This window comes from Pipistrellus kuhlii, unplaced genomic scaffold (genome assembly GCF_014108245.1).
Source record: "Pipistrellus kuhlii isolate mPipKuh1 unplaced genomic scaffold, mPipKuh1.p scaffold_m20_p_8, whole genome shotgun sequence".
NCBI lineage: Eukaryota > Metazoa > Chordata > Mammalia > Chiroptera > Vespertilionidae > Pipistrellus > Pipistrellus kuhlii.
In genome coordinates, this window is record NW_023425584.1 from 67,923,236 (window position 1) to 67,947,413 (window position 24,178).

Consider the following 24,178-nt stretch of genomic DNA (forward strand, 5'->3'; position numbering starts at 1 on the left):
AGCTGGCAGGTGTCTGCATACTTCCCATGTGCCCACTCCATGGCACAGGCAACCTGCTGCTGAGCAAGGTATTCTGGGGCAAAGGGGGAGGGAAAACAACTAGAAAAGTATTCAAAATAACTCACTATCTCCTACTTATTTGTCCATCTGTCATACACAGGATTTATTTGTTGCCTAGGGCCTGGTCGGCAAACTGCGGCTCGCGAGCCACATGTGACTCTTTGGCCTTTTGAATGTGGCTCTTCCACAAAATACCACGGCCTGGGTGTCTATTTTGAAGAAGTGGCATTAGAAGAAGTTTAAAAAATTTGGCTCTCAAAAGAAATTTCAATCATTGTGCTGTTATTTGGCTCTGTTGATTAATGAGTTTGCCGACCTCTGGCCTAGGGCAATAAGATGTTTTTCCAAGGGTGGTCCTTGGACCACAGGCATGAGAATCACGTGTGCTTTTAAATTCAGATTCTTGGGTCCTACCTCACACCTACTGAATCTAAATCTCTGAGGAATGGGCCTGAGAATCTCATTTTTTTCATACTATCCTTCCCTCCGAACCCCCAGGTGATTTTTATACAAAAGAAAATTTGAGGATCTCTGTTCTAGAGAACACACTCTTCTCTGAAAGTCAGGGGAAGTGGTTTCCTAGTCCCAACTTTCCTTTTAGCTTAGCAAGCTTCCTTTTTATCATGTCTCGGGTTGGATCAGGAGTCATCAAAATATTTTAAGATAATTATAGATTTACATGCAGTTTTAAGAAATAATACCCATACCCAGTTTCTCCTCAATGGCAACATTTTTTTGTAACTAGAATAAAATATCAAAAGAAAGAAAGAAATTGGCATAGATACAATCCATCTATTTTATTTAGATTTCACTAGTTTTACACTCCCTCATTTGTGTATGTATAGTTCTGTGTAATTTTATCACTTATAGATTTGTGTGACCATCACAATAAAGATATAGAATGATTCAGTAATTTCTACCTTTTCTCTTTCCTTTCTACTTTTTCTCTCCTTCCTTCCTTCCAATTCTCATCCATTGATTTTTAGAGAAAGTGGAAGGGAAGAGAGACGTCCATTGGTGGTCTCCTGCACCCCTGGGGATGAAACCCAAACCAGGTATGTGTCCTTGACCAGGAATCAAACCTATGACCCTTCCATGCATGGGAAGATGCTCCATCCACTGAGCAACACCAGCCAGGGCTGATTTAGTAATTTTAAAAATGGGAGTTCAACCTAGGTGCTTCAAGGGATATTGTAGTGAAGAGGGAAAGAGAAGGGTTAGGCGAATTAAGTGGGATTTTAGGCACTTTCTCTTTAAACAGTCCGTCTTTATCTGTTTATATACTGAGACTTACCTATACTGGTGAAAGAATCCCATAGCTAAAAGCCTTTGGTTTAGTCCAATATTTTCATTTATATATGAAGAAACTATATGCACGTGTATCAATGTGCCCCAGCACATACAGATTTATTATTCAATCTGCTAATAATCAACATTGATCTACAAAGTTAGCTAATGATCAACATAACATAAACCACTTAGAAATTGCCCCCTTCCCTTCAAACGTAAAATCCTTAAGTTTAGCAACATATAAGTTAGGACCTTTTCCCACCTTAATTGTCAGGAGATACTTTGAGGTTCATTGCCTGGCATATAGTCATCAATCAGTGCCTCCAGGAACTACTGGACTTACATTGGCAAACAGAGTTTGAATAATTGATGAAAATGTATATTATACATCTCTTCATTTCCTTTTAATAATTAAAGAAATCGTTGTAAAAAAAAGTGTCCCATTCTTCTATGATAAACCTAACGAAGTGTAATGTATAGAATAGAATGTACACTGTATTCTTCACTGGTTTTATAGTATCTGGAGAAACGTATTCAGTTCTATGGAAAATTTTAATAGGAATATTTGCGACTGGAGTCTTTGGAAGGGAACTACTGCGTCTAAAAGTAAGTCATGAGAGAATAGAAAAATAAGACAGGAATTGGAGTATGGGACATATTTTGCCCATATAAAAATTTGGATGAAAATAGCATAGTTTTTCTCAAACGTTTAGAAAATAATACTGTGAAGGAATTACTGTATATCTGTGGGGCAAAACCAATGGGTGAAGGTAACAAAGAAATACATTTGCCACTCAATATATGGAAAGCATTTATATAATCAGCTGCCTCAAAATGGAATGGAAGGCCTTACAGAGGAGTGATCTTCCTATTACTGAAATCATTCAAGCAGAGGCTTATAAAAGATGGTTCCGAAGAATTTTTATACTGGGCTAAAGATTGAACCATATGATTTCTAAGGTATCTTCCAACTAAAAACTGCATGATCGAGGCAAGAAACTCTAATAGTAGTTTAAATCCAGGTCTGCCTTCTTATGCAAACAAAACAAGAAAAACAAAACCACCCAAAACTGATTTGCTTATGTGAGTAGGCTTTCCTTTTGAGAAATTGATATACTTTAATGTATTCTTTTTTTCGCACCTTTCATGCTTAAAGGTGAATGTATTCAGTTCCTTTTCATGCAGTACATAGTCAAGTACCTATGTGCTTGTTATTCCTTTTCCAAATCAATTTTGAGACAACCTCTGAGGATCCACCCATCCTCCGATGTGAGCCATCTTGCACTATGTTTTAGGAAATATCTTATAAAGGGGAAAAGGAACATTCTTTTCCTACAGACTAGTCAGGTGGGAGTATTCTGGGAGGAGAGCTAATGCCTACTCTCTCTTCCGGCGTTGCTGGAGGCTCACGGTACGGCCGTATCCAGTTTGTACCAACAAATGCCTTATAGAAGCCATTCAGATCCGCCACAGCAGGGGGGGAGGCACAGAAGAGGAGGAAGAGGAGACTTGATGTCCTAAGATGAAGAGGCTAGTAGGTGGAAAGCCCAGGAATAACGGAAACGGAGTTGACCTCCTTAGGATGACATGCCAAGCAGGAAGCCTCCAAGAAATCCACCCGCCATCAGAATGTTCGACTTCACAAACAACGCGATCTCCTCAGCTTTGCTTTTCACCTCCATAGGTATGTGGGTGCTCCTTTGGGACTTCAGATGTTCCTTGGCTTTCTTCATGTCCCTCTCTACTTGTTGCCAGTCAATTTTGATGTACTCAGCATGGTTTGCAAGCTGAAGGAGAAAAAACCCTCCTCCCACTGCCGTGGCAGCCAACCTTCCAACTTTCTGGAATATGAAGCCGGTGCACCATCCAGTGACACCTCCAATTAACAGCTGGGTTGCCATGCTGCCCTTCTCAGTCGAGAGCTCAGATTCATTGTCGAAAAGCTTGTGCCACCATCGCTGCTTTTCAGCCAACTCTGCAAGGTCCACTATGTCAAAATGTCCCTGACTGGACGCGGATGCTTCAGCGAGGGGCTCTTGCGATGCCACCCTTGAAGGCTGGGCGCCGCTGGCCTGTGGGTCAGATGTTTCCATTCCCACGGCCGCAGCGGAAGAGGGCGGACTGTGCTGGCCGCAGCCACTCCCCCCCCACTCCCCCCGCCCCTACCCATGCGTGCAACTGCGTCACAAGGCTCCTGGGCCGTATCCAATGGATTCATGTTTTGCAGCAGATATTCACTGAGCCCCTATTGTGTGCCTAGTCCTGAGGATACGTGTTATTAAAGAGGATGTGACAACGTACAGAGAAGGGTCTTAACCTATATTGGCAAAGTGTGAAAGAGCCATGATACGAGATGGTGTGTGTTTGTATACTATGTTCCAAATTAATGTGAATCCTATGTTATGAATGAAAAGTGACTATTATAAGAATAAACTCATTTAAAAGTTGCAGGGTAATATATTAAAGAGTCTAGAAGGTAATTTAATTTTTTTTTTTTTTCAGAGAGGAAGGGAGAAGGAGAGAGAGAGAATGAGAGAAAACCGGTGATTGGCTGCTGCCTCCTGCACACCCCTAACGGGGGATGGAACCTGCAACATGGGCATGTGCCCCAACCTGAATCCAAACATTACCTCCTGGTTCATAGGTCAAGGCTCAACCACTGAGCAACACTGGTCCAGCTAGAAGATGATATAAAAAATTATATTCAGTCAGGTACTAAAGACAAAACAGACAATGAATTATTTTATTTTATTAAAAATTTCCAGTTTATAACCAAAATATACAACAACTACATTTAAAATCAGTTTGTACACTCACAGTTAAAGTGCTAAGTAAAAACATTTACAAAAACCGACAGTAGTCTACTGTAAACAAAATAAATCTACAAGAGCAGAGTGCAAAGCACATCCAGCTAATGTAAAAATACAGTTCATGCTCTAATCAAGTGCACTTGCCCTATACACATCTCAACAATAGTAACTTTCCCACTCACTTGGAAATGAACAATTTTCAATACACAAAAGAGAAACATGAAGAACTAATTCCACAAAATACGTCTTTAGCATAAACACTTTCTAACTAGATGTTTATATGATAAAGCAAGATTAAAATTTTAGAATCAATATTAGAATTACCTTGTAATTTAATCCAAAACAGGTTTGGAAACTCAATTGCTAACTGCCAGCCATTTAAAAATAATAGTTTTTAAAGGAAAATAATGAAAAAAATGAATAACTTTTCTTCCTTTATATCTCTTGAAAAGAGAAGGTGGTAGTCATTCTTGATAATAGTAAAATGAATATTTTTTTTTTTTACAACAATGGACAATGTTCACCTGTAAATTTAATATCAATGAGTAGAGCTGGAAGACAGGCCAAGTTGAAAGGTTGGCTAAGACTGAAACACAGGGCATCTCAGGAGAATAGTATGGATGATGGATACCTACGATGCTCTGGACACAACCTTAAACTTAAAAATAAAAATAGGATCAGGAAAAAAAAAATAGGATCAGCATGGCATTGACTTCATAGAACACATAATTACAAGTGACTAGCTCCCTTCCTCAAGATCACTAAAAGTATACAGCACTTTTAGACATTTCATGGGTTTGGTGAAAGGGGCAGATTCCCACATTAGGTCATTTAATATCTCTTGCCTCACAATAGTCCCATCAACACTAGTGAGATTATTTCCACTTTTGTCTTAAAGCTTAATATTCTATTAACTGATAGTAATTTGCACTGGCAATAATGTATTTGTTCTATTTATTTATTTTAAATCTTTATTGTTGAATAATGTGTTTGTTCTTAAATGCAGATTTCTCTTTAAGACAGAGGTAAAAGGGCTATAGTCCCCAACACTTTAATAAGTTAAAGCAAATTTCCTTCTTCCTAACACTTTCAGATAAGTTATACTTTGGAAGTATTGATAAAGAAGACTGGAGATAAAAGGCAGCCCTGTCCGTGTGGCTCAGTGGTTGAGCGTTAACCAGGAGGTCATGGTTCGACTCCCGGTCAGGGCACATGCCTGGGTTGTAGGCTCAATGCCCAATAGGGGCACTGCAGGAGGCAGCCAATTGATTATTTCACATAATTGATATTGCTCTCCCTCTTTCCATCTCCCTTCCTATCTCTGAAATAAATACTTTTTTTTTTTAAAAAGCAGATAGTAATATCTTGGGGATTGTAAAGGAGCAGGTATGTACCTGAACAGACTCATGGTATCAACTAAGAAGAATTGTACCAAGCAGTTATTGAGAGATCAAAATAAGCTTTCTCCACTATAAAAGTTTATCCAAAACTAAGACACCAGATTAATACTGGAATGTACAAGATCAACTCTTGTTAGCTAACCTGTTACCCTTATTATTCATAATATTATTTATATGAAGAGCTGTAACAACATCTGAATTTAGGACAACTCAATTTACAACCTTTTAGATCACAGCTGTAAGGAGATTTCATTGTAGAAGAAGCTTCATATTTATATATGTTTTTATACTCACTTTTTTCTTATCAACCTGAACTCTCTCTATATAAAAGCCTAAGCAACTGTTTGACAATTAGAGCAAGAGTATTTATTTCAGTAACAAAACAATACATAATAAAGACAATGATCTTTAAAAGTAACAGAAACCTCCTTGGCCTGGTTCTTAGAAAACACAAATCTAAAAAAGAGAATTCTGTAGAGAGCTAAAGAAGCTTTATGGAAACATCTGCACAGCCAGAAAAAAATTACAAATAACAAATCACATGTATCTCTAATAATATTTTAAAGCAGGATACATACATGTTCATGGCAATTTAGCAACTGTATTCACTCAATGAATCTAAGAATACAGCATAAAAATAATTGTTGAACAGAAAAGTTTCAATATACTCTGAAATTCCTTTTATATTTTATAATTATTTTAATGTTGGCAAACCTGGTAGCTTTTTTCTTTTGTTAATCCTCATCTAAGGATATTTTTTCCATTAATTAAAAAAAATACTTTTAGTGATTTCAGAGAAAAAAAGAAGAGGGAGAGATAGAAACATCAATGACGGTACATCTACACAATGGAATATTATGCTGCCATAAAAAAGAAGAAATTCTCATCATTTTCAGCAACCTGGGTGGAATTGGAGAACACCATGCTGAATGAAACAAGCCAGTCAATGAAAGAGAAACACCACATGACCTCACTTATTTATGGATGATAAAGAACATTATAAACTGAAGAACCAAAAGATATAGACAGTAAATCAACAAGCAGACTGTCAATTACAGCAAGGAGTTAATGAGATCTGGGGAAGATAAGAGATCAACCGAAGGACTTATATACATGCATATAAGTACAACCAATGGACACAGAACTCTGGGGAAAGAGGGCATGTATGGGGGGGAGGCAATGATATATGTACAAAGATAATAATCTAAATTAAAAAAAGAAAAGAAACATCAATGATGAGAGAAAAATCATTGATTGGCTGCCTCCTTCACACCTACACTAGGGATCAAGCCTGAACTGTGACCTCCTGGTTCATAGATTGACACTTAACCACTAATCCAAACTGGCAAGGGCTCTGATAGCTTTTTAATTTGCTATATGGGCCAGTATCACTGTGTGGTTTGTTCAAAGTTTAGGCTAACTAGTTATATTTATATTTAAGAGAACAAAAACCACATTATATATGTCATTTTTTCTGTATGTAAATTTGAGGTGCTTATATTGGTGCTTTAGAAGAATTTTTACATAAAGTTTACATGTAAGCTTTCTTTCACTTTTAATACAATTTTCCTCCTTTAAAATTACTTAAAGTCACGAATGGGAAACAAAGTTAATAACATATCTGAATCCTATCAATTTAAGAATAAATTGCATTAACAGTACAGATTAATCTAGTAAATATAGTTCATGGATATTGATAATGATTATAAAATGGTTAAGAAACAAACATATTAGAGACAGGTGGAATTTGAGACTACCTAATCTAATGGCCTTGTTTCTTTCATTTACAAATGAGAAAACCTAGGTCCCAAGAGGTAAAACTCCAAAGTTACACAGTTCATTTAGAAGAGAGACAAACCTAGAAATCAAGTTGCCTGACTCAAAATTCAGTGGTACTCAAAAATAACATAATCCCTTTTTACTAAGCATTTAAAAAACTGCCAATTTAGAAAACAGAAATTATTTAACTCTATACAGTTTTATTCTTTTAAGCCAGTAAGTATAACACACAAAAAAATAGCTGTAAATTAGTAATGTAAACAAACTTATATAACAAAAACCCCAGGTCAATAGTAAAAATAATAATAATGTAGTTCACCCTATTGCAGGAAATATGATAAAATAAAAAGCATGAAAAATATCAGTCTTATAAATACTAGTAGGGGCCCAGTGCACAAATTCATGCACCTTGAAAGGAACTATGGGCTGGGAGGCTGCAGTGGACACAACAGCAATCTCGCATCCTCTGTGCCCCACCCAGCTCCTCCCACCACAGCCCCCTAGTCCCGTCTGCTGGCAGCCCTGCTCCTGCCACCACCGCTCCTATGCACTAACAGTGCCAGAGTCGCTCTGCACCATCAGCGGGTGTGAGTGGCAGCTGCTGCCCCAATCGTCCCTCAGGAGCAGGGGGAGGTGGAGAAGCCCTCAGGTGCGATCGGGGCCAGCAGCTGCTGCTTGCACTTGACGACAGCGCTGAGCAATCGGGGCTGGCGCTGGGCACTGGCAGCAGGTACAAGCAGTAGCTCCAGCGCTGGCAGCATGGGGAAAGCGCCTGACAGGACAATGGCACATGGGAGCAAAGTATTTTCAGTAACCACCAGAGGCTTGCCCCAATAACAGTGACCAGTGCCCTGTCTTGGTCTGGCGCCCCTGCTCATCTACTTCACCAACCCGCTGCTGTCATCACCTGCCATGTTCCACACTCGCCTCCTGGTGGTCAGCGCATGTCATAGCGACCGGTTGTTCAGTTGTTCCACTGTTTGGTCTATTTGCATATTAGGGTTTTTTATATATAGATGTTAATAGCTAATGGTAATTATGAAAAGTATGGAACTCTGAGTTCTCAAAATCTAAATTACAATATAAAAAAACACTTGTTTTTGTATTAAGTTAAACTGGTGACAGTGGCCAATAGAATAGGAATAAATTCTGAGCAACGTTATCATATCTTGAAAAATGTCTAAGAAAGGACACAATAAATTTTCTAAGGTGATTCTTTAAAAAACAATAATCTGCCCTAACCAGTTCAGCTCAGTAAATAGATCATTGGCCCATGGACTGAAGGGTCCTAAGTTCGATACCGGTCAAGGGCACGAACCTTAGTTGTGGGCACATTCCCAGAAAGGGGTATGTAGGAGGCACCTGATCTATGTTTCTCTCTCACTGATGTTTCTAACTCTCTATCCCTCTCCTTCCTCTCTAAAAAAAATCAATAAAATATATTTAAAAAATAATAATCTGAAGACACTTATCCTTCAATGCATTTAAATAGGTTGAACTACTCTTTTAAAAAAAATATTTTATTGATTTTTTTACAGAGAGGAAGGGAGAGGGATAGAGAGCTAGAAACATCAATGAGAGAGAAACATTGACCAGCTGTCTCTTGCGCACCCCCTACTGAGGATGTGCCCACAACCAAGGTACATGCCCTTGACTGGAATCGAATCTGAGACCTTTCAGTCTGCAGGCTGACACTCTATCCAATGAGCCAAACCGGTTTCGGCAATTGAACTACTCTTAAAGGAAGTAATGTTGTACTGGTATAGTATCTGGCAAAAACATAAGTGAAACTTCCTTTTACCTTTATAGCAACAAAATTTTACTAGAGAGAAATCAGAGAATAAGAAATAGGCTTATTAACTAATTATATTACATCTTTATGTATCAACCAAAATAATAAAGTCTACAAAGATGGCTAGGACGACCTTAACATTTCCCCCTAGATTTTGGATCCTGAGAGAAAATTATAATCATATATGAATTTGCCTATAAAAGAAATCAAGGATTAAAATTAAATTAGGAAAAAACTCTAGGAAACTGATTATAGTTATATGGGAGGTAAAGGTTGCTTGATCTTCCTATTCCTTTCTCAAAACTCATATAACTGGAACAAAAGAGAACGGTAGAAAATTAAATTATGAGGAGATGACAATATTATTTTTTCATATAAAATAGAAATAAGAATGTATAAAATTATACAGCTTATCAGAAACATAGTTGAATTAAATGTAAATACCTTATCTCGTTTAATCAGTTATAAGAAGGGATAAAAGAAATGTGAAAGAATCAAGAGTTCCTTTGTAAATCTTGGTTTTATAAGGTGTCTTTTATCTGCTTATATCGGGGGAAATGGAGAAAGTCTTGCCATTTAGGCAGGTTTAAAAAATTATATATACAAACACAGAAACAATTAAGATAATGCCTTACAATTTAAAGTTTTGCAGTGATGGAAACTAATAATTTAATCACCTTTTAAAAACTTGTTCTTAATCAGAAAGAATTAGGCACATGAAAGTCCTCAAAGAAAACAAGTAATAAGGCTTACACTTCTTATATTTTTCTTACAATTTCAGTGAAGCCAAGTGATTTTATATAATTCCAAATCGAAGATATCATATGCTGGAGATCCCTAATTTCTGTTGAAAGGGACCTACAAATTCATCATATAAAATTTGAGAGCCTACTGTATTTTAGAGAGCTAACACAATTTAAGGACAGAGCTACTCTTGAAAAAGAATCTCATTTTTAAAAGGATAATTGGATTGCTGATTTAAACATTGTACCAAATGAATACTGGTCTAATTGCCTGCTTTGTTGTTACTGCTATATACCACTGAAAACCATATCCTTATTTTCTACAACCCCCAAATTTTAACAGAAACATATAAGTAGATCAATTTATAGATTACAGAGCATTACATGTTATCTCATTTGATCCTCACATATTCTGTGAGGTAAGTTGGGACCAAAAATTGCCTTATCCTCATTTTACACTGAAGACATTGAAACTAAGAGAATTTAAATGACCTGTGCACTTCACACCATAATTATGGATCTTTGAATTCCAAGGCCAGTGGAATTTTCATTATACTAGACTATGTAATTCATACAAGTATGATAATATATATATAAATGTACCTTTGGCATGTCAAAAGCGGTTTAAATATCACAAGAGTGAAATTTTGGTATATTAATGTTTTCTAAGTTTTAGCCAATGATCCTCTATTTTGTAAAAAAAAAATTAAGTTGTTCATTTTATTTCATAGGGCTATAACCTAAATCAAGACAGTTATAATTTCAGTTATTTTCAACTATTATCACAAAGAAACTGAGATTAAAATGTTGAAAAAAATTTTCTAATTTGAAGAGATTTTTAAAATGTTGAAAAATTTTCCAATTTGAAGAAATTCTTAGATTTCTAAATCTGCTTTAAGAAGAAACAGAAAGAGAAAATTATTACTAATGAAGGTCTGCTTAAGTATTTATCACCCAACTAATACACAAAGATCTAATTTCACATAAAACCAAAAAGAGCCTAAATACTTCTAAGAATAGCTCTCACCATTAAAAATAAATAAAAAATGTTAGTACAAGTTTGTATATATATATTTCTTTAGTTTAAATAGTAATATGGACTGTTACTATAGGGAAAATATGTTTCATTTGGTATAATTTTCTTGTTTCTTATTTCTTGCAACATGTTATTTTGGTAAAGTAGACTTAATTTCACTTAGTTTAAATTCAGATCCTTCAAATTTTTTTGAAGTGAGGCTCACTGTTAGAGTAAAAGTGAGTTGTATGACATGTTATTCATTTATTTATTAAAAAATTTACTATGTACTAAGCCCTTTGCTAGTTATTGAATTATTAATCAATTATTCTTTGAAGCTATTATTTTGAGCTTAATATTGTCTTAGATCTGTTAATTACTGAATAAATTAAACAAAATATTGGTGAAATCAAAGTACTTTTTGAAAACCTTTTGATTATATATTAACATTTGAGAGAGTACTATTATTTTCTCAGCTGTCAACTGAATGAACAAAACACTAAACATTATCATGTGCCAAACACAACACAAATTAAACATATGGTAAGAAAGCTGGCAGATTTGCTCAAATTGGCTTAAACTAGTTGAAACTTGAAATGCTGTTTGCTACATATAGTTCTTCAACTGTCTTTGAAAAATAAATTAATTTGGAGCACTAGTTTGATAAATAACATAGCCCAAACTAAATATTGTTATCCAAAACCATGAGTTAATAATATTAAATAAATTTTGTGGTGCAAAATTAAGATACTGGAAGTATTTTAAGGTCAATAGAAGCCAGGCCTCTTGGGAGTTTAGAATACTTTTCTGAACTGAAATGTCAATATAGCATTTACATATATATCAACAGTTTAATAGAGAAGATATAAATGAATAAAAAATAAAAAATCAAGAAGCAAGAATTAATATTTTCACAAGTTTCAATTAACTGTCTATACTTGGCCATTTGTACAAGAAAACCAATTAACAGTTTGGCAATTCATAATATAATGCAGATGGCGAAGACTGACAACATCTTTGAGCTCAAACTGGTACCTTCTATTTTAACTTCTTATTTTTGTTTCTGAATGCTTGTGTTGGTCCTCTCATGCTGTTCTCAGGAGAGAATCTCAGACAAAAGCTTCATGAATTGTTCATTTATTTATAAATAAGTTGTAAATTTGGCCTTCAAAGAAAAGGTTTACGCTGAAACCAGTTTGGCTCAGTGGATAGAGCGTCCGCCTGGGGACTGAAAGGTCCCGGGTTCAATTCCTGTCAAGGGCATGTATGTTGGTTGGGGGCGCATCCCCAATAGGGGGTGTGCAAGAGGCAGCTGATTGATGATTCTCTTTCATCGATGTTTCTAACTCTCTATCCCTCTCTCTTCCTCTCTGTAAAAAATCAATAAAATATATTTTAAAAAAAGGTTTAATAGATGTCAATTATGAGGGAATTTACAATGTCTTGAACACTTACTCCAATTCCAAGGAGAAAGACAATGAAGACAAAGGGGGGAAAATTACATTTTGGGCCAAATGTTCAAATATATCTTGTGAAGAATAATAAAAATATTAACATATACTTTGAAAAAAACATGATAAATTGTTACCAGAAAACTGACTTTTGTGTCTGATAAAAGCTACTTTTTCTACACCTAATTCTTTGTTACTTTTTGCTTTTTTTAAAAAAGTAAAAGTACATATGAACCAACACATGTCATGATAAAAGCCTTCAAATCTCTTAAATCCTCAATAATCTTAATCCCTTATATTTTAGTTTTCAAAGAGTTTTCATATGATTTTTCATTTGGTCCCCTATTTGACAACTTTGTGAGGTAGGTATTTATCTTTTATCTTCATTTACAAACAAGGGAACTAAAGCTCAGAGAAGTTGACTTTTTAAAGGTCAAAAGCCAGCAAATGACAAAGCCAGGCCTCTCTGGAGTTTAGAATATTTTCTAAGGTGTCATTCTTGGATTACCTGCATAAGAACCACCAATGGTATTTTTATAACTACAGATTTTAAATTCTGACAGAATGAGAATTTTTGGGAGTGGAGTCAGCATTCCACATTTTATAATGGACAAATAAAGTGGAAAACAATTTTGTATCAGATAATGATGTAAAATATTGAGTCCACCTAGATTTTCATGTGATATGAGATACCATCAGATCATCATCAGGGGCAAATCAGTTTAAAACAGCCTGCAGCCTGGCTACAGATTAGAATCACCTGGAAAACTTATTTAAAAACCTATCAATTCTCATCTGAATGAGAGGAAGGCTTGGGCATCAGAGGTTCTCCAAATGATTCTCATCTCTAGTCAGGGTTGAGGACATGCTTGTTTAAAATGTTTTTCTATACATTACACCTCACATTTTCCAAAAAATTTCTTTCCCTTCTGATCAATTTCATGCCTAATATAGTTACCAAGTTTTTATTGTAAATTATTTAAATGTTACAAGACAAAATGTCAAAAAATTTTGAGTTGATATTTTTAAGATTACAAGGTACTTCACAGCAAGACTAATCATGCTTCATTTAGTTACAGTGATTTTTCAGATACCCCATATAAATAACCACTTTGGACCTAGGTTATATATATTTCAGCTGTAAACAAGACTTATCCAAATCTGAATACAAGGGAGAGGGCAAAAGCTGTAGCCTATTTGCTACTGGGCAATGCAAGTACAGACAATCAACTCATTGATAGGAAGGGCTGGATGCCAAGATCTGGTGGCTTTGGCAAGATCACATCTCACTGCAGAAAAATACAACAATGAATACAGAGAAAACATTTTGCCATTTTGTAATTGTGGTTACCACAAAAAACCCTTATAATGGGTGATGCTTATCTTATTACATGCCTCCATGGAACAGATTTGAACATAAAGTTCTCTACGAATATTATAATACTACATGGGAAAAGATGGCTACAAATTATTTTTTCCATCATGCATATGGAAAGAATATGGAGAAGTTATAAAAACACTGGAAGTAAAAGGAATATTTACAAAAGTAATGAAAACAATTCACTTATAGGGGAAAAATGGCCAGTGATACTCCTAATCCTGTATCTCTCTGGATGAAATTTATTTTGGTAGAATTTTGAAAGAGCCTTCAATACTCTAATCAGATTCTTCTGCTGATCTTTTATTCTATTAGTTAAAATACCCTTGCTGATTTATCAAATTCTCTTACAGTTTAAAACTACAGTTCTTTTTCACTCATGGAAATAAAACTACAAAATCCTACCATTCATCCAAGAAATAAACCTTGCATAGAAAATTCTTTAATTCTGAAATTTTGTTTTATTAACAGAACAACCAGAATGTTATCTCACAACTAGTTGATATTATATATGAAAGTTCACTACAAAGCAGTCACCACACATTTAGGATTTTTTCTAAATATAAAATAGTGGGTTTATAAAAATGCTTACCAAATAATTCTCTCTTCATTTCCTAGAAATAAGAATTATTTATGTGACAATATAATTTTAAGACGCCTTGATATTCCAAGTTTGATGCAATATAAAAAGCAAAAATTTACTTTTCCAATGGACACAATCTGCACCTGACTGAACGCATGATAACAGTGAGTTACAGCAGTCAGTCATGCTAAAGGCAAAGAATAAAATCTGCTTTGTAAACGGCACAAAATTTCCACCTTAGACAGGATAAATTAAGCACTGGTTCCATCTTCTTCAATAACACGGTTCATGCTGGTGCCATGTGTAATGTGAGTCATAGGATTATTACTGAGATCCCGGATGCTGCTATGTCGTGACTGTTCATTGAGACGATGAGAACTACTGTGCCTGGAGTGATCCGTTAGTCGTGACATGCTGCCATGAGGTAGTCTCTCTTCCATTCCTCTGTAACTGCAGGGAGTATACCTAGTACAGGAGAGTTTATTTTGAAGCGAGTAATAGAACACACTAGAAAAATAACACTAAATTTTGCATGAAAATGCTGCACTAAATGAAATAATTAGGAAAACAATAAATGAAAAAGTAACAACCACCTTTGATGATTTACAGCAATTTCATTTAACACTAGAATTATTCATATGGCTAACCAAAAAAAAAAGGAAGAAAATATACTCATTAGATTCAGAATCAAGGTCCTATCCTTTGCAAAAGGACAGAAGTTAAGGTTAATTTTCTCCATTCAAATAAGTTATGGGTTACGGGGTGAGTTCAGAAAGAGGAGGGAAAATAATGGAGGAAAGATGACACTGATCAAAACTTTGATAAATCGGAAGTGTAGAAAATTGGCTATAGCCGAAACCGGTTTGACTCGGTGAATAGAGAGTCGGCCTACGAACTGAAAGGTCCCAGGTCAGGGGCATGTACCTTGGTTGCGGGCACATCACCAATGGGGGGGTGTGCAAGAGGCAGCTGATTGATGTTTCTCTCTCATTGATGTTTCTAGCTCTCTATCCCTCTTCCTTTCCCTCTGTAAAAAATCAATAAAATTATTTTTTTAAAAGAAAATGAGCTATAATATCGATAAGAAGTATAGCAACTCAAATTTACTAAAGATTAGGAAGAGGGAGCATATGAAATTAGAGGAGAAATTAGTGTAACCAAAAAGGAAAAGAAAAAAAAGATGAATGAACTGGCAAGCAACAATGACAGTATGTGCTGACATCTTCTTTCCAGATAGCCCAGTTAACAATTAAATTAACTATTGTAAAAGGTGTTAACTATTTTTCCTCCGGAGCTGTGAGCATACTATGCTATTTTATAGAAGATACATCTACTTAAGTATATATAACAACATCCTAATACACTATGACTTACATTCCTGCTAAAGCAAATTCTCTCGCTATCCAGAACAAAGAACTTTTGAATATGCTATCTGGGCTAACTGCTTATTGTGGACGGTCTTCTCCTTCATCATTGTACTTATCTTGAAAGCAGCAATGGGGAGCTGTTAAATTTTCTTTTGTTACAATCCTGACTCACTGAGCCCTCATCAAAGATAAGAATACTCATACTCAGCCAGGACCGGTTTGGCTCAGTGGATAGAGCGTTGGCCTGCGGACTTAAAGGTCCCAGGTTCGATTCTGGTTAAGGGCATGTGCCTTGGTTGCGGGCACATCCCCAGTGGGGTGTGTGCGAAAGGCAGCTGGTCGGTGTTTCTCTCTCATCGATGTTTCTAACTCTCTGTCCCTCTCAATTCCTCTCTGTGTAAAATCAATAAAATATATTTTTTTAAAATTAATTAAAAAAAAAGAATACTCATACTCAGATGTACACCTTTTTGTAAAAAGTATTTAATTTAGGATAACAAATCTCAAAGAAAACTTAACTGAATATAATTTATAACTTTAACATATTAAATTTTAAGTAATGTTTCTAAAAATAAAAAAGAATATAGCAGGCCATTTCTTTTTTAAATAGTCATCAAAATAATCATATGCAGCTGAAGACCTATTGGGTGTCAAAGCATTCATTTATCATTCCTTCATAATTATAACAAATTTCATGACTCAATATGAATCATTTATAAAATTAAAAATTTTTAAAAACTATGACTTTACTGATTTTAGAAAGAGGAAAAGAGAGATAAACATCAATGATGAGAGGATCATCAGTTGGCTGCTTCTTGTATACCGTCACTGAGTATCAAGCCCACAACCCAGACATGTGCCCTGAACAGGAATCCAATAGAGACCTGGTTCATGGGTTGATGCTGAAACACTGAACCACACTGTCTAGGCTAAAATGTAAAGATTTTGCCGAAGCCTGTTTGGCTCAGTGGTAGAGCGTCGGTCTGCGGACTGAAAAGTCCCAGGTTCTATTCCGGGCAAAGGCATGTATCTTGGTTGCGGGCACATCCCCAGTAGGGGGTGTACAAGAGGCAGCTGGTTGATGTTTCTCTCTCATCAATGTTTCTAGCTCTCTATCTCTCTCCCTTCCTCTCTGTAAAAAATCAATAAAATATATTTTAAAAAAATAATAAAATAAATAAAATGTAAAGATTTTAAAGACTGATTCATGAACTTCTGAGGAGATCTAGTTTGACAGCATGCTTATTAAACAGTTTTCATTAGACCACAGATTTTGAAAATTGAAAAGTCCTTTTAAAATTATAAAAGAAAGTATATCTTTTGTTTCCAGTTTTAAATTTTACTTGCATGTTTTGATAATTTGTTAATTGAAAATATTTCAGAATGAGCTTGTTATTCTATTATTATTTTGCAAAACAATTATTGCCTTAACTGAGTGAAAGATTTTTCCAAATTTGATCTGCCAGCTAATTTGAAGCTCTTTCACCTCTCATAACTTCATAAATATTATTTAAAATAAATATGGGAAATAAATCAAATTAAAACAAATCTGCTTCAGTTTCAGGAATGATATCAGAGTAATTAAAAAAAACACACAAAATCACTACTTAAAAATATGAATTGGGTATTTTCTTAAATGAAACCTAAGTATTTTAGTTATATGAATCAAAGAATATATGTTTCACAGGAAAAATTACTATATTGAGTTATCATGTCTATTTATTGAAGTATATGGCTATTCACAAAATTCTATAATATAAACAACCCATCCATGCATAATTAGGAATCAACTACACAGAAAAATAAATGTAATTATAGTATTTAATCTCAATTGTATATGTGGGATTTACCAAGTTTATTTATATTTTGATAATTATTTAAACACTGTGACCATCTAACATACAATATGAAAATGTACATTAATCTTACTTAATATAAGCTTAGGCAAAAACAATTAGTACAATATGTTTAATTTGCTGAAAAGATAATATGGTGTAGTGCAAAGTCAAAATGAAAAAAAAATGAAGATGATTTGTTCTCTGATTCTCTATACCACATGTGTCAAACACAAGGCCCGCGGGCCAAATCCTTGATAGCATGTGAGTTGGTTAACAGCACTGTTAAGGAAAAGATTGTTCCACTCATTTTAAATTCACATTTCTGGTTAACATTGTCAGTTTATGACTGTTCAGTAAACCATTCGGCCCGCGATTTAGGCTGGATTTTAGATTTTGGCCCCTTCTCTGATTGAGTTCGACACCCCTACTCTATACAATGAATAATTCAATTAATTGTAATTTTACTAGTATCTCATTATGCATTCCCTAACTATCCCTTGTAGTAACCACTTTTTACCATCCTACTCACTCAATTCAAATAAATATGGCAAATGAATCAAATGGAAATTTTTTATCTACCTACTCATCCACTTTCTTTTTTATCCATCTTTTATGGGTAAAATTACCCACCTAATCACCTATTACTTATTCTTTGAAGTTGATTTACATGTGTAAGGTATTTGTCTCAAGTGTGTTTATTTTGCATAGCACTGAGGTCAATTATCTATCAAGGAGTCTGGATTAGAGTGAGTAATGTGAAGTGAGTGTGTGTGTGTGTGTGTGTTTGTTTATGTGTGTGTTATTTCATAACCAAGAAATCAATAAGATGATGAGAAAAGGATGACCAAAAGATAATGTTAACAAGTAAACTTAGCCGGGACCGGTTTGGCTCAATGGAAAGAGCGTCGGCTTGGGGACTGAAGGGTCCCGGGTTCGATTCTGGTCAAGGGCATGTACCTTGGTTGCGGGCATATCCCCAGTAGGGGGTGTGCAAGAGGCAGCTGATCGATGACTCTCTCTCATCGATGTTTCTAACTCTCTATCTCTCTCCCTTCCTGTCTGTATAAAATCAATAAAATAAATTTAAAAACAAAAAAAAAAACAAAAAAAAAAACAAGTAAACTTAAATGTTGACTGATAACCCTAAACTCTCGAATCCAATAATTACAGGCTGTAGTTGTTCCTGGTGATTACCGTATTTTTCGGACCATAAGACGCTCCGGACCATAAGACGCACCAGTTTTTAGAGAAGGGAAATGAAGAAAAAAAGGTTCTGAAACAAATAGTGTCCTAAAATATTTTATGTGCATTAAAACCCAACATCACAGTCATAAACACATGTAATCAACCCTGTAAAGTAAACAGCAGCATTTAGAACCATTTTAGAGCCGGGCAAGCACACAGAGACCACACAGAGCCGGGCAAGTAAAAAAACTTTTTTTTTAAAGTATATGTGTAGGCTACATTTGGACCATAAGACGCAGGGACTTTTCCCCCCCACTTCTGGGGGAAAAAAAGTGTGTCTTATGGTCCGAAAAATAGGGTAAGTCCCTATCCCAGTGGTCAGCAAACTCATTAGTCAACAGAGGGGCAAAGGTAACCCGTGAGCCGCAGTTTGCGGACCACTGCTCTAGCCAGTTTGGCTCAGTGGATAAGAGTATTGGTCTGCAGACTGAAGGGTCCCTAGTTCGATTCCAGTCAAGGGCATATGCCTGGGTTGTGGGCTCGATCCCCAATAGGGAGCATGCAGGAGGCAGCTGATCAATGATTCTCTCTCGTACTGATGTTTCTATTTCTCTTTCCCTCTCCCTTCCTCTCTGAAATCAGTAAAAAAAAATATATTTTTAAAAATAACCCTGAATGATGCAAAGAGAAATTTCCATGCAATGGCTTTTGGAATTATGATAATCCCTGTTTAGAGTTTTAGGTTTAATGTGGTCTGAGGTGCTGGGTATGGCAGAGTGTTCTTGCACCACATTATAGAACAACCTTAGTAGGCCACCATTATAGTTCTGGGTCCTGAATTTCTGGGAAATACAGTATTTCTAAAATCATTTGTTACTCAATATACTTGTGTGTGTATGCATGTACAGCCGAGGAAAGACAACTGTATTGAAAATACGTCATACCAAAAGAATTATTAAAAAGTAATTAACTGCCATGGTGATTTCATGACACTATATTTTTGATTCTCTCATATGTGTATAGTATAAGCATTTTCTCTGAATCATATGCTGGCTATTCTATTATTATTATTACTGTAAGGTCTTGTTCTTGATCTATTCTTTTTCAAATTATGACTTAACGGCTTCTCACAATTTTAATTACCAACTCCTTATACTAATGATTATAAACTTCCTTATCGAAGCTCCAGTTCCACTCAGATTACAGAGGCTAAAATTCCCTATGATTAATTACCTTCAGAAATTCTCTATTCAGTATGAACTTATCTTTTGTTACCATTCATTCACTCTATTTATCTTCTCTAAGATACTTTCATGGGCCAATCTGATCTTTCCCTTTTCTAAAGTTCCACAACATCAATCATCTATAGCATTCACTGTTTTAATTATATGCTGGCTTGCACTATTACTTAATTGGTTCTTATGCATATATCTTATCTTCCCTAAAAGATCATATGCTCCTAGAATGCAGAAATTATACTTTAACTTTCTTCTATATATCTCTATATACAGAATACCACATGCATATGCATAAGCACTGTACTAAAAATAACTGTCCAATTCTTATTGAAAAGGAGGCGGCTAATAATATCAAATGTCATATAATGCTGACAGTTATTTCATGGAGGATGGTGTTTACAAAATGTATTCTAATTCCCTCCCTCCTTATGAATGTCTTAAGATAGGACCCCTAAATTCTTACTGTAGAAATTTCCCAACTAAGCTTACTTAAAATCTTCTCACCTAGGTGTTGCCAAAGTGATCATTCTCAAATACAAAGCTGATTTTATCACCACAGTTGCCCACACATGCATACTATGCGGTAGCCATACTCCAGTACCTAACCCCTGCTGTTCTCCTTACCTCTGCATATATATTCTTTCCCTGTCTTTAATTTCCAAGTGCTTCCCCTGAATCATATTCAAAGTAGCAGTGCAATGTTGTTTGTGAAATTTCCTCTGACTTCCCATGATAATTTGATGGTTTTCTTTTCTGGGATCCTAAAGCACCTTGTATATAATTTTTAAAAATATATTTTATTGATTTTTTTTTTTTTCCAAAGAGGAAGGGAGAGGGATAGAAGAGTTAGAAACATCAAGGACAGAGAAACATCAATCAGCTGCCTCCTGCACTCCCCCTACTGGGGATGTGCCCAAAACCAAGGTACATGCCCTTGACCTGAATCGAACCTGGGACCCTTCATCCGCTGGCTTATGCTCTATCCTCTGAGCCAGACCAGTCAAGGCTATAATTTTATTATACACAAGGAAAAAATAGATAAAAGATAGAAAATATAGTTAAAAAAAAAGACTGCTGCTTTTTACAAACAGAGTAGCTGTCTCATTAGAAGGCAAAAGATCTTCTGAGAAGTCTCAATCTAAAAAGTATGGAAATTATATCCTACACTAGGATAGAGAAGACTGAGAGAAAGGTTAGGATGAGATTGAAAAGATATTAGACAGTTATAAAAACACGTTTTAAAGTTAACATAGAATTCTTTCCATTTTAGGCATAAGAATTTTCATTCTTTCAGTTTCCCAAACTAGAAATTGTTAAAAAAACAAAACAAAACAAAAAAAACCCCAAAGAACAATATAACACAAACATTTGATATAGTTCTCTCTAGTTGTTATTAATCCATCATCAATTCCTATTTTTTAATTTCTTCTTTCTAAATATTTTTCAGATAAGTTCTTCCTCTCTTTCCATTGCCACTACTTTCCTGTTAATCTTCATCATCTCTTAACTGAATTATTGCAAAGCTCCTTAGAAGTGTCTAATCATTGGCAAATTTAACAGGAAAATACATCCCCTTCTCTCATTCTCTCTGTGAAGCTTCTCTGATCCTGTGCCCTTCTTATTTTTGTAAGTAAAAATTGACTGGAATATAGTCATTCCCATCTTGACTATATATTATTCATGCTACAATAGCACAAATGAATAGTTACAACAGAGATCGGATAACCCACAAAGCCTAAAATATTTACTATGTGGCTCTTTATAGAAAAAAGTTTGACAACCTCTGGACTAATACAGTCTTCCCTTGGTATCCACCCAGGATTAGTTCTAGGATCCCTGCAGAAACTGAAATCCATGGATAATTGTTTTTATATAAAACTAGAGGCCCGGTGCACAGATTCATGCACTGGTGGTGTCCCTTGGCTCGGCCTGCGGGGATAGGGCCAAAACTGGCAGCCCAACATACAGGGGTCCTGAAGTGTGAGAAGTTGCAGGCCAGGCCAAGGGACCCCACTGGTGCCAGTGCACAGGGCCTCCAATATCCCCTGAGGGGTCCCAGATTGCAAGGGGGCCCAGGTCAGGCCGAGGGACCCCACCGGTATACGAATCTGTGCACCAGACCTCTAGAATGCATATATGATCTTTGGTCAATCTCTTTCCACCCTTCCCCCTCCCCCCTTTCCTCTGAGATTCATCAGTCTGTTCCATGTTTCCATACCTGTGGTTTCCACTCCTGCATTGAGCATCTGCCCCCTGGTGGTCACTGCACATCATAGCTACCAGCCAGTCAGCCAGTTGGTCTGTTGCTTAGGCTTTTATATATAGAGATGGTATACTTGCATATAGCCTATACACATACCCCTATATATTTTAAATCACCCCTATATAATTTAAATCAGGGGTTGCCAAAGGTGGTCTGCAGACCATTGATGGTCTGTTAGGTCTGAAAGGTTAGTGACCGCTGCTTTAAATCATCTCTAGATTACTTACAATATCTAACACAATGTAAATGCAATGTAAGTAGTTTTTTAGTATACTGTTTAGGAAATAATGACAAGAAGAAAAAGTCTGAACATTTTTAAGACAGACACAACCACTATAAGTCAAACTACATTGTACAGGTCAGCAACAATATAACACTTCCCCCCCAGTATTTTCCATGCCCATTTGAATTCCTGAATGCAAAACCCATAGCTAAGAAGGGCCAACTGTACCATCATACTTATATTTACTTTAATTGTTCACTTAAAATAATAACAGAAGTTAATATCAGGCACTTACTAAGACAGGCACTGTTCTAAGCAATTGGATATATTATCTCATTAATTTTTTTACAATAGTCCTAAAGGATATTATTACTATTTCCATTTTACAGATGAGAAAACTGAAACTTATCTTTCCGGATCCCATGTGTAAACAACAACACTAATAGCGACTATACTATTATTCTTAAAAACTGTGAGCTTATTAAAAATATAGGTTATGCCTATATCATCTTTGTATTCCCAGAACAGTAGCTGATATAGTAGGTATTCCACAATTGTTTGCTAAATTAATCTTACTAACATAACCATTTTCATCCTTCCTTCTCCCTACTCAATACCCTTTGATGACTCCATATTTTTTACTGCAGCAAGTCTAAGCTTTAAACTTCTCTGACTGGCTTTATATTGGACCATAATCAGGGACAACTGTTCCTAGCAAAGTTTAAAAAAATTAACAACGTTCAACCTCTATTTCAGAATTGGCTACTCTTCCTTAAGCTGTGTAACTCTAATTCAGCACATGAAATAAACTAAGCTAGCAATAAACTCACCTGCCATCACGAGATCTGTGGAGGCTGCCGTGATAGCTGCTCACTTTGCTGTGGACACTCCCTGCTTTGCTTCTCTGATCATCCACCATAGCCAGCTGAGTTGAAGAAGCATGTGTGGATGTTCCTTGAGTGGAAGTTCCTCTTGATTTCCTTATAATAGGAGTATTTGGATCCCTCAGAAGGGACTGAGCAAAATCAGGTTCTTGGAGTACTTGTCGGCTCTCATTCACTATCCTAGACAACAAAATACTAAGTTTAAGATAAAGATTAACATTCCTATAGACAAACAAATAATACTTTTGTGACGCACTGATATTATTCTTTAAATTAATTGCTCTCCACATAATGTCTTTGGAACAGATATAACATTGTTAATAGAGGAAAGAGTATAATAAAAATTCTTGTGAATCAGCCCAACTGGCATGGCTCAGGGGTTGAGCAACGACCTATGAGACAGGAGGTCACAGTTCAATTCCAGGTCAAGGCACATGCCTGGGTTGTGGGCTGGAGCCCCAGTGTGAGGTGTGTAGGAGGCAACCAATCAATGGTTCTCTCTCATAACTGATGTTTCTGTCTCTCTCTCCTTCTCTGAAATCAATAAAAATATATTTAAAAAAAAATTTGTGTCAATCTGTTCACAAAAGTGATAGAAAGAGGTCTGTGCTAGGATAAAAAAAATAAATATTTTAGTTTCAACTCTATCAACAAATATGTGATCTTAGGCAAGTAACTATCTCCTTTCCTTTTCCTCATCTATAAAATGAAGTTATATTAATCATTTCTAAAAAGTCTCTTTCAGCTAAAGAATTTTATGATTTGCAAGGGCACTGAAATATTACAAAGATATTACTATAAAATAGAGCAATTGTTTTATTGCATTTTTTATGGAAGTAATAGAGGCCTCAGATACATTTTTTAACTTGTAAGATCAGT

General features: G+C 35.6%; 2 protein-coding genes and 1 long non-coding RNA gene across 6 annotated transcripts in view; 1 reads left to right on the forward strand and 2 right to left on the reverse strand.

Annotated features, from left to right (window-relative positions):
• Window positions 1–2,490: 2,490 nt before the first annotated feature.
• LOC118711828 (FUN14 domain-containing protein 2-like) lies at window positions 2,491–3,484 on the reverse strand. The gene has a single exon (XM_036425215.2). The coding sequence runs from the start codon at window positions 3,441–3,443 to the stop codon at window positions 2,928–2,930; it is 516 nt and encodes a 171-aa protein (XP_036281108.1). The 5' UTR covers window positions 3,444–3,484; the 3' UTR covers window positions 2,491–2,927.
• An 8,181-nt stretch (window positions 3,485–11,665) lies between these two features.
• Window positions 11,666–12,549, forward strand: LOC118711084. The gene is made up of 2 exons (XR_004985643.2): window positions 11,666–12,067; window positions 12,295–12,549. It is a non-coding gene; the product is annotated as an uncharacterized LOC118711084 (long non-coding RNA).
• Window positions 12,550–12,917: 368 nt separating this feature from the next.
• FZD3 (frizzled class receptor 3) overlaps window positions 12,918–24,178 on the reverse strand; it is an 81,192-nt gene continuing 69,931 nt past the window's right edge. For all 4 annotated transcript variants that reach the window (XM_045576495.1, XM_036424026.1, XM_036424030.2 and 1 more), the window contains 2 exons: window positions 23,246–23,479; window positions 12,918–14,766 (listed from right to left, as the gene is read on the reverse strand). In XM_045576495.1, the coding sequence (XP_045432451.1) occupies window positions 14,553–14,766; window positions 23,246–23,479 (448 nt within the window). In that variant the 3' untranslated portion in view covers window positions 12,918–14,552. The remainder of the gene's footprint in view (window positions 14,767–23,245; window positions 23,480–24,178) is intronic.

What these genes read in the sequence shown, in the direction of transcription:
- LOC118711828 (XM_036425215.2), bottom strand. Translation starts at nt 3,443, where the DNA reads ATGGAAACATCTGACCCACAGGCCAGCGGCGCCCAGCCTTCAAGGGTG.